Below are 16,965 nucleotides of genomic sequence, written 5' to 3' on the forward strand. Positions count from 1 at the left end.
AAAGAGGAGCGAGGAAGAAAACACAAGGGGGAAAAAACAAACAAGGACTCGCCTGCGTGAACACACCAGCTACTTTTAAATGAACTAGCAACCCCGGCGTCCTGGTAGCAGCTCATCATGGAGATGTTAGATGTCATAACTTTCATAACTAGCATTCACACAACGAGGATGAGGAACAGGCTGTTTTTGTTAACAACAGCTAAATCTGTCATTTCACAGTTTTACTGTTAATATCAAGGATTTTTTTTTTACTACTGAGATAATCAGTTTTGTTTCCTGTGTTAGATGTTTATACATTTTAATTGGCAGAATATGATTTCATTTGTCAGAAACACCTTAGGTGGAATAGATGTTTGGATAATTGATTTGATTCTTAGTATTTGGAGAAAACATTTTCATATAAACAGCTTAATTTGAAAATCACAGAAGACGGCCTTGTATTATCGAATTATGTCTGAGTCAACCCTTTAGATGACTTGTCTTTGGTTAGCAAAATACGTTCTTTGTTGCTTTTAATTCTTCTCATGGGATTTGTTGACAAGATAGAAAAAATGTAGAATATCACAGGAATTTCAGGTTCCAATAATTTCAGAAATTTGTTGAATAATTAAGCACTTAAATCTTTGATTTCCCATCCGTCTAATCTATCATTTCATTTCCTGTCCTCTCTCTTCCGTTGACTGACGAAGAGAGAAAGTAACCCTTAAGAAAAACGAATATAAAGGAATCTCATCATTATCTCAACAATGATGGGAATAATGACACAATTAAAGTCCAGGTTGGATTATTTTTTCCTTTTATTTAAGTATAACCAGTAGCTAATTTATTCAGCCTGTATACATGTAGACAGATGATTTTTGGACGAGGGACGTTTGAACGGAGAGCAGAGATGCACCACTTCTTCAGTCTAACAAGCTGCTTGGATCTGATTGAACTTGAAAAAGTTCAACTGAACAACATAACATTAAGAAAAGAGCCCAAAGAAACCTCCCCTAAACATAACAGGCAGCATAGTTGACGCTTGACACAGCAGCACGGAAGCGATAGCTTAATAACGGGGACAAAAAGCGTCACAACGACTGCGTCCGTGGAAACGAGCGACGGCTCTCTGCCAGACTCATCGTCGCTGTCTGCTGGTGACGCGCATGCTGCAACTCTAACAGATGATATGTCCCGCGAACTATCATACAGCTGGCTGGAGTGATGATGATTTAAAAGGCTCGGTGAGAGCAGACAGCTTGTCTGAAAGGCTTGTTTCGCTGTGTCCGCGGTCTGATGTGATGCATCCCAGAGTCACCTTCAGATGCAGCTTCTCTTGAAGGCTCGATGGGCTCATAAATACCAATCGTAATTGTGGACCAGCAGGAAAACAAATCTCATTTTTTTCAGGCCGTTCTGAGAAGACTAAGGGTAAACCAAGTGGGCCTTTTGCATATCTTCTCGGACTGATATGTCATCATGACGGTTTAATACTCCATAATTATGTCATTGTGGATCCCTGATGGCCGAGCTGGTCCAGCTTGGCAATACGGGGCCCGCGGTGTGAAGAGCCCAATGTTTTCCCGCAAATTGCCTCAGTGTTGATGACATAAGAGGTGATGAATATTCAGAGGTGACCTACTCAACACAAAGAGCGACGGCCAGAGACGAAAACAAACACGCGGTTGGTTTGTCTGCTTGTGTGTCGAGCGAATTATCAGACATAATCATGCATAATCATTGGACCAAGCCTGTCGTCCATCACACTAATAGTTTGTTTGCTGTGAATATATTGTTTCAAACTTTTAGATATTGCACGTGCACAAGGTGACAGCATTTTCCTAATAATGTCACATACACTTACAATATATTCCAGCTGACAGTTGGTTCCCCGAGGGCCCTGCCAGCTGTCAGTCAACGCCGCGTCAGCCATGAGCTCAATGTGTCATCCAAGTACCCATGAAAGTTCCCTTTGCGGTCTTTTTATCTACCTGTGCAGCTAATCAACAAGTTAAAGAGACAACAAGTATCCCTTTGTTCCTGGAGAAAAGATGTTTACTGTGTGCAATTCATCCAAAATACATGTGTCAAAATGAAGCTATTTTTCTACGTTTGTTTAACAAACCGCATTTACAGAACAGAAGTTTCCACAGAAGTGTGTGGCTACCTTTATGCACCTCATTTATTTACTTGTCATTACCGTCTATTCTCCAAAAACATATAAATCACATATGATGCTCTAACTGAGGTTTCTCTTTTTTCCTGCTGAAGAGTTCAGTATTTCAGAAACATTTTCTGGCAAAATAGGATCAATGTCAGCTTCATATCAATCCATGAAATAATCAAACAGCTGTCTTTGCATTGCTTAAAGACGGCTAGCTGGTTAAAAGAGAACATTTATTAACACAATATCTATATATGTACGTCGGCGTGGTGTAAAACAATTAGTGGTTTTGCCGCGGCTGGAGGCCATAAGAAGTGTGAAACAGCGAGCGTGGCTCTGGTGATATTTTAATAAAAGTGCTTTACAGTATAACATGTCAGTTAGCGAGCTTTAGAGGTGCTGGACGTGAATGTGAGGATGTCTGCTGATAATAAAAACATAAGGTCTTACATGGTCAAAAAAAGGAGGAAGTCAATACTAAAAAGATGGTAATTGCTTCACTTCTGATTATTAGTATTTTTTTATAAATATATTATCTTATATAAAGCACATATCAGAATTGCGACTTAGACTAAGGCACGGAAAAATGCTGCTTAATTCATTTTCTACACATGAGTCCCTTCCAACACATTCCAACCTTGAGATTGGACAAAGGGGAGAAAAAACTACACACAAGTAGTGGAAAGCTGTGATCTGTGTAAATGAAAGCATCCCCTGATACGTTGAACTGAGCTACAACCTTGACTTAAAGTTATTTTCAAGATCTTTGGACTGTTTTCAGAATTTGCGGTATGACTAGAAAATGTAAACGTCGAATCCACATCCATGAAATAAAGAAATATGAAAGCAACTTTTTGTCCATAGTTCTACATCTACGTTAGTCAAAAGAAATTATTAAGTGATTTACTTAATGGTCTGCTGCGTACAAGATATGATTGATACATTTCTGTTTTGCCGGTATTTTATACCTATTGATTCTTGATTTGAAAGTTCACAGCAAGAAATCTCGAACAACCGAACCACCAAGGATGATTGAAGAAATCAATTTCAACAAAGAGTAAAGATTACAGTTTTTACTTCCAAATGAAATAACATGAACTGGAGATTAAATATAGGTGTTTGTGAATGTTAAAGGTAAGACGATTAGATAACTGTCAATGGATATAACATCTCTGTTGCAAGCCATATCTGCCTTTCACGTGAAAGGACCTGGTGAATGGACACTACTCAAAAAGAGCACCTACGTACTGTTTGCAGCAATAGAACACAAGACAGATATGGCATGAAGTAATGTTGTTGATACTAAATTAGTAGGACTTTTCTTTGATTTCTTTGGTTAAACAAAACGTTCACAATCTTCACTTCTTTAATAAACATATTCCAGTCATTTAAAAAATAAAATCTTTCCAACTAAGTACTCTTATCAAACAACTAGTGTGTGAAAAATAGACACTGTGTTCTTTTGCGAGAAACAAACAGACAAAATGAGGTCAGAATGAGAGAAAGACTTCTATGCCATGCATATGTATATACACTGTATATATCAATAGACTTTTTCGATTTTTTTTGTTTTTATTCCTTGTGCTAAAACTTTCTCTACCGCTTCACGACAAGCAAGGCGTCTTTCTGATGATTCAAATATTTCCAGCCTCTCTCTTCAAATGGAACATTTTGATGGATTATGCAGTGTCAACCTTCAGCGCACTGAACACATTTGAATAAATGTAGATTTGAGATTTACTGGAAGATGAGGCCGACATGTCAACGTGATACACAACTGGATGCAAATGCTCCGTACTTTGAAGTCGTCGCATTTACAAAATTGTGTTGTGGAATTTTTCAAACTTCCATGCAGCAAGTGAAAATTGTTTTCCCATACTAATTTCTCTATCCAGGTGGCTGTCACACTACATATTGCATATTGTGCTGGCATGCGGTGATAATGATGCCTTTACTTCATTTACTATATATATATATATATATATATATATATATATATATATATATATATATACACCATTAGAAATGCAGAGCTTTAAATGTGAGGAGGTGAGGTGCGATGACACCGCAGTGATAGGACACTGGGGGAAACGAAGAGACATACAGGAGGGCGGTGGCCAGTTTGGTGTCATGGTGCGAGGATAACAACCTCACCCTCAACACTGACAGGACCAAGGAGCTGATAGTGGACATGAGGAAGGAGAGGAGACCTCATCAACCACTTTTCATCCAGGAGCTTGAAGTTAAGAGGGTGAGAAGCTTCAAATACCTCGAGGTCCACTTCAGTGAGGACCTCACATGGACACTCAACACAACACAGCTGGTCAAGAAGGCTCAACAGCGGCTGTACTTCCTGAGGAGGCTGAGGAAGTTTGGGATGTCTCGTAAGATCCTCAGCAACTTCTACAGCTGCATTATCGAGAGCATGTTGACCAGCTGCATCACCGTGTGGTACGGCAGCACATCCACAATGGACCGCAAACGCCTGCAGAGAGTGATCACCAAGACCCCACTGCCCTCTCTGCAGAGCATCTACCACCGCAGGGTTCACAGGAGAGCTGCCTCCATTCTCAAAGATCCCACCCACCCCCAACATGGACTGTTCACGCTTCTACCCTCAGGCAGGAGGTACAGAAGTGTCAAATGCAGGATCACCAGACTGAAAAACTCTTTTTTCCCCACTGCCATTAGAGCCATCAACTGCTGAGAGGGCTCTATAACCTATTCCACAACTGGTCTGCACTTTAGCTTCTTAGAATTTCACTTACTGTCACTGTACTGTTAATTTATATTGCACTCATTTAATTTAATTTAAGTTTTTTTCTTTTACAACCTGCTCAGTTTTGCACTTTTCCTCCTCACCTCATTTCTGCCTTATCCTTACCTCATTTTTATTTTTTATTTCATTATAAATGTAATGTTTATGAAAATATTGTATTTTTATTTTTATTTTAAAATTGGTCGGCTTTCCGGAAAGGCAAGCACAAGAATTTCAATACACAGGGCGTGTGTAAATGACAATAAAAATCTTTGAATCTTTGCATAAAGTATGGAAAGGCAGAGGGAATAAAACAGCAATTTCTTCACACTGTGAGAAACAGTCAGCGCAGACCTTAAAAGATGTGACATTTGGGTGCCAGTGACACAAATTAAATCATGTACAACAATCCTGTTACAAATGTATGCCGTTCGACAGCCCTTACGTCTACTGATATTTGAGGGGCAGAATAATCCATGTAGCGCAGGTCCTATTTATTTATGCGCAGATTGCGGTTCTCAGACTCTGGAAATCCGCTTTTGCTTTTAATACCGCCATTGTCACACGCGTACTCCCCTGCATTCACTAACTACACGATCTGCCTGCCTATTCAAGCAAAACTCTATGCTAAGTAAATCATTTACATCTCCCAACCAGCCTATCCACATTTTCCAATAAAACCCTAAATTGATGGATGTCATCTTAGTGCTCACAGGCAATAGCTCCTGCTGCTTCGAAATAACAATATGTTTGGGTTTTATGAGGTCTAGACATGCTATTCTTTTTAATGACATCCCTAGGCCTGTGCTGTTTACATTTATTGATATCTGTTTTTGGACTAGAGCAGCTCTGTCTTCCTATACAGACTATGATTTATGCTGACAGCAAAAAAACCTTTTATTTGGTGAATTGGGACCAATTCACCAAAGGGCCGAGGAACATATTTGTATATATATTTCTCTGGCAAGCATTTTTCAGAGATTAAACCCATTTGTAATGTATTAATTAAAAAAAGACCAAAGTAAACTATTTTACAGCATTGTTTCTTTTGTTTTATTGAAGGTCTCAATAAAATATGTTTACAAATCAAGCTGACATCATATATATATAGAAATCCTTTAAAATTCCGATATGCATATTCATGGTATATTAAATTGTATTGGGTGAATTAGAAAATTCCGCCGAAATTGTGAGAGTGTGGTCCTCGCCTGCCCGGAGATGTCTGTGCAGCCACACAGGCCAGTGAAGGCTAGCCACAAAGGTTAGCCAGCCAGCTAAAGAGATTGTCTCTGGCTGTTTAAGCCAATGTCAGCAATTTGGTCATTCGCAAGATGGGATTCCATAGACACATGAGTCCGACCAGCACAAGCACACCATCATTTTGTCCACAAATGAAGCCTGAAAAGTGAATATTGTGGCCCTGAGGGCAGGATAGAAATACTTTTTGAACCAGATTCTGATGTTGCTTCACCCTCTAAGAATCCAGCCCCGCCCACTTCTCCCCACATACACACACATGTAAACGCAGAAACGGGCTCTCCACTTTTCAAAAACTTTGAACTATGATTACAAGAAAGCCATTGGAAGTATGTGTATGACTTTTGGCATAATAAAAAAAAAAGACTTTTTCCTACGTTTGAAGCTTTAAATCATTTCTCTTTGTTGAAGTATAGCGAGGCTGTGGGGATGCAAAATTAAGGTTTTTTTGCCTCTCTATTTTTTTAAACTCCATTCATTCCAATGGAGCTTTTTTGGCTCTGTCTTTTGGGAAAATGGTCAGTCATTCCACATGATTCCCGATGGATCCCGACACTCGATGAAGTTTTGAGATAGTTGTGAGCAGCGGTGCGGGAGGAGAAGTGTGCCAAACTTTTGTACGGAAGGAGAATAATAGATAATACATAAAATCGAAGTTTGAATACATATAGATCTAATCAGCCTAATGAATGGGATACACTGTGTTGGTGTTGCTGCACCAAACACCTTAAATGCCCAGAAGCCAAATGATCCTATTAAGTGTCTTGATAGTCAGAACAGTCCTGGTTATTTAACAGAAGCAATTGGTGTATCTGGGTAGGGTTTAGTCAGAGAAAGGTGATATTTCTATGCACTGATCAATAATTTTCATAATGTTTGAATCTAAAACTGATGACTTTAGGCCTGTGGTCCAGGAAACTGGTTCAGATAAGGGACAGGAGCTATTATCATAGATGATCAGTGAGCCTTTTGAAGCTACAGAGGAAACAATCAGGGACCAATCACATCATCTCTCTAAAAGCAAAGCTCTATCCAACGTGACGTACGGTTTGGTAATGCATGAGGAGTTCAGCCTCTCCCAAGAGGAAACTCTCCCAGGAAGTGGAGGAGTTGCATTACAAACATGAAGCAACATTTGTTTTGAGGATGGCAGGATGTCACCCTCCGCTAACCAAATAGTCACATTAAATAATGTCAATTTTTTGCAATTTATCGTTCCTTGTTTTACCCCCAGTATTATTGACGACCATTCTTTTACATTTGTTTCAGTCTGTCATTGCAGCCAAACTGGAAACGACTCCATGGCTGCAAAAACTCCAGTAATTACCCTGTTTACAATTCAATATAATTATATTGTTCATGATCGGTTGCGCCTCAAGGAAATGAGGGGGCAAAGTCGTGCTTTGTGGAATGCGCTTGCATGAAAATATAGCTCTACGCCTTCACAAAAATAAACAGCGGCAAAAGATTCATGCAACTACTTCCATTAAATGGACTGACAAGAGAAGAGAATATGCTCTTTTTATCTAAAGACAACAAAACAATCCGAGATGGACAGAGGAAATTTCAGTCTATTGTATGAAGGTCCAATTCTGCGCTGCTGTGTCCATGCATTTAACCAGTTCTTAAACCCCCCCCCCCCTCCACCCCCACCTAAAACTGCATCATTATTGTGCTGCAACATCGAAGAACATTAAAAGTAGTAAAACTGTAGCTCTGTGCTAATGAGTGCTGGCATGTGTTTTGCCTCGGAGAATAGCAGCAAAACAATGGACATAGTTTTAAAAATGACAATGACAAAATAAATTGATGAGAGCATCATGGGCTGTCAAAGCTAAATGTGACCTGATTGCAGAAAAGAGCGTTGAGCACTAAAACAACCTCTCCGTGAGGAATTAACTTAGCGTGTTCCTTTATCTTGGTGCCCACTGAAGAATTCATTTTTGACGTGTAAACTACGACAACATCCACCAAGACAAAGGTCCTTCGCCGCTACACCTGAAACGAGTGTACGCCAGTGTCAGGAAGTGCCACTTTGTTGTTCTGGCAGTGATTACTCTTATTTATTCGATTTTTCGTGAAATGCTGCCATAGCTTCTTTGTCTTTAACAAACATGTAAATTAGCAGAAAAAGAATGCATATACGTGTGTGTGTGTGTGTGTGTGTGTGTGTGTGTGTGTGTGTGTGTGTGTGTGTGTGTGTGTGTGTGTGTGTGTGTGTGTGTGTGTGTGTGTGTGTGTGTGTGTGTGTGTGTGTGTGTGTGTGTGTGTGTGTGTAAAGGAACTATTTAAGAGATTAAGATAATGGTCATTTTTGGGGGATTTACATAAGTATCAATAGAGCGGGTTCTTCTAACTATAACTCTATAGTAAACCTACTAGCAAACATTGCTATTAAAAAAGACAGATTCACAAAGCAGCATTGGAAATAGTACACTTTTGAGTATATTCATACATGCAAATATGAGAACTCTACTATTTTTTTCTGAGGCTGGTGGAACAAAGAATAAGGGACAGATGAAAGAATTAACTCTGAGTGAAAATCTGACAAGTGGAATCGGCTTATCTTGACAAATGAATATCATTAATGAAGGTCTACCACATCCGAAGAGGCCACTTTCAGCAGTACCACTTTGTTATACAATACAAGTTGGACAAGAATTTTAACAAGAAACGTATAAAGTGCTGCAAAGACGTAGAACCAAGACAAAATAAAAATCAGCAAATAGCCCTAAATAATAAAATAAATTGCACTGTTGACTCCATTAAAGCCCAGAGGTCATTCACAGAGACTCAACTAACTTTAACACCCCTGTTAGACCCCATTGGGGAAAAAGAGTTTTCTTTCTCTAAAAACTAAGTAGGAATCTGTCAATTAAATGTAGATGTCTTCTACAATAGAAGAAGTATGAAGTAGCTGAGAACGGGAGTACTCGAAGTACGTCTGCGTCACAGTTGTACTTGAGTAAATGTTCTATAAATTGCAACGCCGCTCTCCTGTCTCCTGTAAACACTTGCTGCATCAGAGGTACAAGGGGACGGCCTCGCGCACTACATTTTGCTGCTGGTCACTGGTGTGTGTCCTCCTTTTGTACAGTATATGTCCCCCGCCTCTTTGCAGCGCACTACAGTCCTCGTATGGAGAGACAACTGCAGAGCTACGACTGCTTCGGTGTTCTTGTTTGGCGACCTGTTCAAATCCTTTCTCACCCTGTGAATGCACAGTTGGAGCTCCTACAGTATCAAGGATTAGAAAGGCGTCATTACGACAAACCATGTTTCAAAAAGGCATGTTTTACATCAAGATATACAAAGTCATTGGCTTATTCAAATCAATTTAATCTGTTGTTGGGTCTTATTCCCACCAGAAAAATTGCAATTACAACAGTCAATATTCCAATTTAAAAAAGTCATTTGATTTTGAGGGTCAAGGGACTCTATTTTCCAACCATTTTAAAGGATAATACAACCCTGTAAAAAGGGCGCCAAACAACCCAGTAAATACTAATGTTTTGAAGAAAAAAAAGAAGAGGCTGAAAAAGAAAAAGAGGCTGGATTTTCGAAAGTATAGGTATAATAGAAAAAGTATTGAATCATTCTGTAATTGCCTGTTAGCTTTAATCTGTTATGTAGGTTGCGTTTTGATTTAGGCTACCCACTTCAAATATAATAAACCTTACAGCACAGTAGTAATAGTAGTAGTAGTAGTAGTAGTAGTAGTAGTAGTACTACCGAAATGGAAAACAACAATACCAGTGCTATCTCCAATATGCAAGCGTATAAAAGCCAAAGCGTGACAGTTTTGATATTGAGATAGAGAAGGTGTGTGTCTGTTGCCTGTGGAGGGGCCTTTTATCCATAAATGTGACGAGTTAAATCAAAATGTTGAGTTCTGTTAAGCATAAGAACGGATTAGATCCAGAGATAGAGGAGCTGCTGTGCAGCGAGCTCAACATCTGAACCGCAGGCCACTTGATCGTTTGGGAGCTTTCTTTTCCTTGTTAGCTGCAGACAGGCTGCTTTTCAGGAGCCAGTGGATCAAGCCCATATTTCCTTTCAAATGCATTTACCTGTCATCTCAGATGTAAACAATGTGACTTTGAGTTTCCCTGTTCCATTAGCTCTATTGCCTCCCATGTCTCTTCTCAGTGCAATGACTCAATATGAGAAATAATCGATAAGCTTCTAGTTTGGGTGAATGAGTCTTAGTGCTTGCTTTGCACAGCCCCCATCAGCCTGACACTGATAAATTATGGAGCTGTATCTGAGAGTAATTAAGATGGGTCCATCGTCACGCTGATAACTCAAGAGCACGGTGCCCCCAAAGGCATGCAGGACCAACCTGTCAGACAGCAGCTCCCTTCTGAGCAATCATCAGCATCAAAATGTTCTCATGATGCACCTTGAGAAGAAATAAAAAGTCCTGCACTGACTATAATAGTTTCTAACGCCGTGAATGAACTCCATATAAGTTCATTTTAGGTTAGCACAAAGGCATCAATGAATCGGTTATTCAAACAATAAACATGCTGTAGTTACAGAAGATTTGTGTTTCACATCATGTAAATCACTTTGGATTGTTTCATATCAAAGACTGTTTTGTATCTTTGGATTTTTGACATTAAGTATTCAACTTGAAAAAGTAGCATTCAATTAAAAAAAAAGGTTTTATGTGAGGTTGAATATATTTCACAGCTGTTCTTTAAAGGAATTTTCCTCTACAATTTTTCCTTAAGTGTATTCAATGTTGTTTCTTGAAGACTTGTTTGTTCTTTCCAGCTGGTTTCCCTGATTGTATCCGTTCAAATAGAATTAGAGGAACATTAGGGTGCAACAGAGGCCCTGCTCAAAAGAAACACTGAAAGTTGAAGGACAGAGCTATTCTAATGTTGTCCCCAAGTCTAGCTGCTTCCTGCTGCGTAAGGGAATAATATTCCATTCAGTCTGCATAAATGAATTTAAACACGGCAGTTAAACAAACAAGGTAGGGGCTGATTCTGGGGGATGCTGTTTGGTAGGATACCTGTTCCAGTGCCTCATTGTATAGAAGCATTGGATTTTTTACATTGGTACTCCAATCTCAGGGTAAAGCATTGCATCAGCAACACATTGAGGAATTGCACAGTTCTCCGCTGTATGTCACGCCTCTGTTAGTTTTACTCTCTCCATCTTCAACGACCGCCCCGATCTAACTGACTGCAGCACGCGGCGGTTCCGTGTCGGGGGTCAACGCCCACCGGAAGTAAACAAAGCAGCGTTGACTGCGTTAAAATATCTTACCGCATTAATCTCGGCCACAATAATCGCATATATATATTAACGCTTTCATTTTGATAAATGATCGGAAAACAATGTATTGTTGAATTGATAATGGGTTCCTGCCTAAACTGGACTTTTATTTATTTGATATTTGATTTAAATTACATTGCAGGCTTTTTGAGGATATCTGCCCAAAGATGCTGTGAGTTAACTGCTCGGCAGCCTTAATGCTGGCTTGTAATTGCTCCATCACCCATACTAATGTGCACTCTGTGCCCCTTTCAAAACAAAAACATTGCATTTCTCTTTTTTTCCCCATTGTGGACCTGATTGTCACTGCCTGAGCATCGCAGCCAATAGAGTGAGGTCTCTCAGATGCAGGGAACAGAGAAAACAATGTCATATTCATAAGCGGAGACAGCTCTGCTCCTCATTACCACCGCACAGTCATGAATGGAAGCTTCTGTCCCCACAATCATGAAAGGACCTGTCATCTGTCTGTTTCTCCTAATTGACTGTTTACTACATTTCAACACAGACAGACGGACACATTTTTCATCGTCCTCAGTTTGTCATTCAGTTTGACACCAAAGTACAGATCCCTTGGATAGAAATGTCCCAAGTTTCTACTTCCCATGTGACTCAAAGTGATAGCATGTCTCCGGCGGGCCACTCCACCGCAACCTTGACAGAACAACCTCATACGGTTTTTCACTTGAAGGTTCCACTATTAAGCGAGTGAACGAAAACCCACACAGTCGCCACCAAAGGGGATGTTTTTTGATATTGGGGATTGGAATCTTTTAGATGCTTCTTTTATTGTCTCACATGACCCTTTACAACTAACTTGTTTCTTTTAAAACTGACTGTGACTTAGAAGAACAAATTAAACAAAGCTATATTTGTCAATTCCCTCGGAGCAGCAAGGACCCTCTGTGCCCAACACCATTTCTAAGAAGCGTTTTCAAAAGAGAGCGTGAAGTTCGATCGTGGACTCACTAGCCCACTCTCTCCGTGCTCAGGCAGTGGTTTGAAAACCCACCATTTGCAGACAAGAACATCACACACACACAGCAGCCATATTTAAAGCAGATGGAGCTTGAAGGCATCCCGAAGGTGTGATGTACTTTAGCGAACATGACTTTCTCTGTTTCATGTGATACCAGTGGCTTAAATCCTTTACACGCGTCGGCTCTCAATTCCCTCCTTTTCCAACTGTAAGATTAGCTGCCACCGGATAAAGTACTACCATGCATTATCTAGCAATTAGAGTGAAGCTTATTAAGCAGTTTAATGCAAATTTAATGAGCAATAAATTCAATTTCTTTAAATAGACGAGTTTATTATTTTTACAAATGGTGTACTGTGGTGATCTCAGACACAGCGGCGATGAAATACTTTACAGGAGGGCACATATCAATAGGCCATTAAGTGAGCTATAAAATGTATTCTCAAACATTGTGCTTTACTGTAAGTGCTATTTCATGCAGATGGTGGAGAGAAGGACACATCCGTTTGCAACAGTGATAGTACTGAGGTTCAGACTGTAGTTCTGAGAAGAAGCCAAATCATTTAAGCCTCTTAGTTTTTGAGGGTCAAATTTTTCTAATGTGAGTAAAGTCAAGACATGCGATTTGATGGGGTCACCCTGGCTTTGGGAAGTCTTTCTTATTTTTATTTGATGACATTCTATAGATCAGATGACCAATCAATGAACAACAAATCTCCAGATAAATCCACAACAGAATAATCGTTAGTTACGGTCACAGTCAGTGATAGAATACACTGTAAGTACATTTAACCAAGTGCTGATTTAACGACAATACTGATGTACTCGCACTCGAATATACAGTACATGTGTTTCTTTTACATTACTATACGGTTACTCCCTCACATTTGGAAGGGAAATATCTGGTGTGTATCTACTTCATCTCGTAATTTTATGAATGCAATTACATTGACGAATAACATTTTAACACACTTGAACACAAAATGGTGCTTATATATTTATGAAGTATTTTTTGCAGGGGGGTTTTGTAAAATATTTTCACCTGGATGTAAACACTTCCACTTGCACTCGATTATTTTATATTCAGAACTCAACAGAGGTATGAATATAGTTGGAAATGGTCTAGCGGTTGGGCCATCGGCAGGCCGTGTAACACTTGATCTTTTATATGATACGCTGGTATGATAACTAGGGAAATCCGATAACACCAGAACACAACCTGAGACCAGAGCAGCACACTGCCGGCTGATTTCTGCGGCTTCCTTCTCGACGTCAAACGCCACCATAAGCAGCAGGAGACGGACATCTTCAATTACTCACCCTGTCACGTGCCAACTGGCTAACCAAGAGCACGGTAACAACTGTATGTTTCCTTCTGTTTCTCTGAGATCCCTTCACTGAGCGGCGCCTGGAGGCTTCATGACAGCTCGCATTGATCCACCTCACCATCACTCAGCTCTGACGAATGACTTGAAGCTGGCAATAAGTGGGATTATGCAACCTTTTGAAATGAGTCCATTTGATATGCTACAGCGTTCCGAGCCCCAGGAGACGCAGGGAGAGAAAATACTGCTAAACAGATTATTTGTTCAAATGTAAAAGTGTCCGTATTTCATAAACAGGACGCCCAGCCCAGGCAGCTCTTTAGATCTACGGCTCTTTGTGCAATTCTGTGGAAACAACTTTCTCTCAAGCAGGTCAGGGTCAGCTATCTTCCTTTAACACAGTCTACTTGCTATCGTTGCAACAAACGGAACACCAGTTGTGACAAGCAGCATCCAGTTAGTGAGGCTGTTTTCCCAACAGATACGAAGACAAAGTTCAAATCCATTGATTTTAGATTATTAACAAAGACAAATTGGAAGGCTGTCAAAAAGCAGACGTCAGCGCTTGAAAAAGCAGAGCTCGGGCCCTTTCCCCACTCCCAGCAGCCGGTACAAAGACAATAGGAACAAATGAAATGTCTGTCTTCGGATCATATGTTGTCTGGCTTGCATGGGGACTTTACCTGAACTATGAGAGCACCACTTTGCTGCTGTTGCTGCTGTACAAGCCTCGGTGCATTGAGCTCGGGGTGACTGCGCATTCACGGCGCATTATTTGATTTGCCTGCAGCGTATTTTACTTAACGTGACAAGGAGACGCAAGACAACAAAATACCATAATATATTCACTAACTGTGAGACGAAAGCATTTCAGTGAGCTTTTGGTAACGATTACCTTTTTTTTTTTAAATCCTATAGCCTAACCGCGCACACAAACACATACACACAAAGAGGCTTTGTTGTGCAGACTAGTTGATGGGCGATGCAGAGGACATTGATCAACCAATGGCACTATCCGAGACAGACATGAAACAAATGAGAAGTAGACTTCAAGTGTGAACCTGCCATCGCAACTGTTGCTTGCCAGGGATTGACAAGACAACAGCACGTCCATCCCACTGCTGGGAGGCGGGTGAAGCGGCCGCAAGCCGACAATCATGACCGCGTTACATGCGCCAGTAATGTCATATGTTTTCCAGGAACAAAACAACAACAACAGTGACGCATGCTACTCTAATGCGACCGCTGTGGTGGAATAAGGGTGGAAACGATCGGACCGTCGGGCTTCAATGCTTTTCACAGTTAGGAAGCTCTGGTTCATGCAGTTTAACCCTGTAAAATGAGGGGGGGGGGGGGGCAGCCCCAGCAGCGACGGGGCAGATGTGCATCTCCAGCCTCAATGACATGCGGAGGAGAGAAGTGAAGACTGCGGACTGGAAGACACGCCGGGGATCCGAGAGGCTGCGGCCAGAGGACACTGCGAGATCAGAGCTGCAATGCGTGCTTTTGCTCCAGAGCGCACCTGAAGCGCAGCCTCGGGAGACTGTAGACCGCGCAGGAGCTGGGACCCGGAGGGGTTGACGAATAAAACGGCACGAGTGCGACCGAGCCGTGGTCTTAATTTTCATCATTAAAAAAAAAGATGAGGCACGTTTCACTATGAAACGCGTTCAACTTGCCCCGAACACGAAACGACCATTTCACTCGGTCGTCGCTGCGGATACTTTCTCTGTGTGCCAGCGCAATTGCGCGACGCCAACACTACTTTTTGTAGCACTCCTCTGCAGCTATACAACACGGGACGACACCCATTAAATCGGCGCTCAAATCACGTGATAAGTAGCCCAACATTGACGAAGAAGCTGCGGGGATGTTTCGGAGCCGATCATCGGTATCGCGGCGACGCAAAGTGATGCGGAGGTTCGAGGGGGGAAGCTTGTGCGCATCTAGCGCGCAAACGATCCACAACTTCTCCCCGGTACGCTCCTCTGGCTTTAGGCTGAGGTGAAAGGTTGGGAATTCTGCATCTCAGACACACGCACACGCAGACACACAAACGCGCAATACACCAAACAAATCACAAAAAAGAAACTTACCTTTCGGAAGAAACGCCACTGAAATCACGAAAAGTACGAGAGAAATAGCGAGAGATCCGCTCCCCGTGATCGCCATGTTGGACACCTGCTTGAGACTGGCGGCGCTAAATCACCTAGAGACGGCCATGGGATGGAAATGTAGACACATGAGAGGCGGAGGGAGGGCTCAAAGCAGGGAGCCTGCTGTCACGCTGGGCTGCGTTGTGTTGCAATGACATCCGTGCCGATAAAATGATGCAGGAATATCACGGTGGCATCTTAAATAACGTCAAAACAGGCGACACCCGTTCATATAGATTACCTCTAACAGCAAAGTCACACAGGAATGTTGGAGGGATATTACAGTGATACCATGGGAAGTGTAAAATACAATGGAGCGTGGTGAGGTAACCATAAACTCACCACCGAGAACCACGGACACTTTATAGGAACATTACAGTCATTTACTTTTATGGTTATAGTCTCTTAGTTCATGTGGCTGAGACCAACATATACTCATCTGGCTGCGCTCTGGTTTTTATAGCTGCAGCACAAATGAGATAAAACACCATTTATTTTATGTTTATTATACAGTAGGTCAGGTCGATAGTAAGTAAAAAAAACTACATTGGTTTACTAAAAGGACACAAATGTTGATGCTCTACCTTATTAAAGCCTGTTCAAACATAATACTGCACACACTGGCGTCCCTGCAGACTCTGGCAATCAATTAGAAGTAGACACATGCAGTGTTACTTTACATGTTACATTTAGTAAAATCCTAATAATATAAATAATAATAATAATTAAATAACATTAAGACTTTTTTTAGAAGAAATAAGTTTTTCTTTGATTAGTTGTTTGTTAATTGTCAGTCTGTAGTTCTTTTTATGTTATGAATATGTTAGAAGGATGAGCGTTACTCAGGAGAATGACAAATAAAGTTTAGTCAAACCCCGGCTTTCAAGGTAATGTTTATGCCTACTCAAAGAGCACTCGCCCTGCTTTGAATGCTGCATTATTTGTTGTAGGAGACACTTAGTGCTGAAGAGGTGGCATGCCCCGTAAACATTGGGAAACAAAAAACACATTAGAATTCTGTACTTTAAAATCAGACTGTTTGAGTGGAAATAAAATAT

General features: G+C 40.9%; 1 protein-coding gene across 4 annotated transcripts in view; it reads right to left on the reverse strand.

Annotated features, from left to right (window-relative positions):
• cadm1b (cell adhesion molecule 1b) overlaps positions 1–16,051 on the reverse strand; it is a 100,437-nt gene extending 84,386 nt beyond the window's left edge. The window contains exon 1 of one of the 4 annotated variants that reach the window (XM_078098489.1): positions 15,848–16,051. In XM_078098489.1, coding sequence (XP_077954615.1) covers positions 15,848–15,923 — 76 coding nt within the window. In that variant the 5' untranslated portion in view covers positions 15,924–16,051. The remainder of the gene's footprint in view (positions 1–15,847) is intronic. The other 3 variants (XM_078098488.1, XM_040182742.2, XM_040182735.2) reach the window with 3 other exon arrangements.
• Positions 16,052–16,965: the final 914 nt, after the last annotated feature.

This window comes from Gasterosteus aculeatus, chromosome 1 (assembly GCF_964276395.1).
Source record: "Gasterosteus aculeatus chromosome 1, fGasAcu3.hap1.1, whole genome shotgun sequence".
In the NCBI taxonomy this organism is placed as follows: domain Eukaryota; kingdom Metazoa; phylum Chordata; class Actinopteri; order Perciformes; family Gasterosteidae; genus Gasterosteus; species Gasterosteus aculeatus.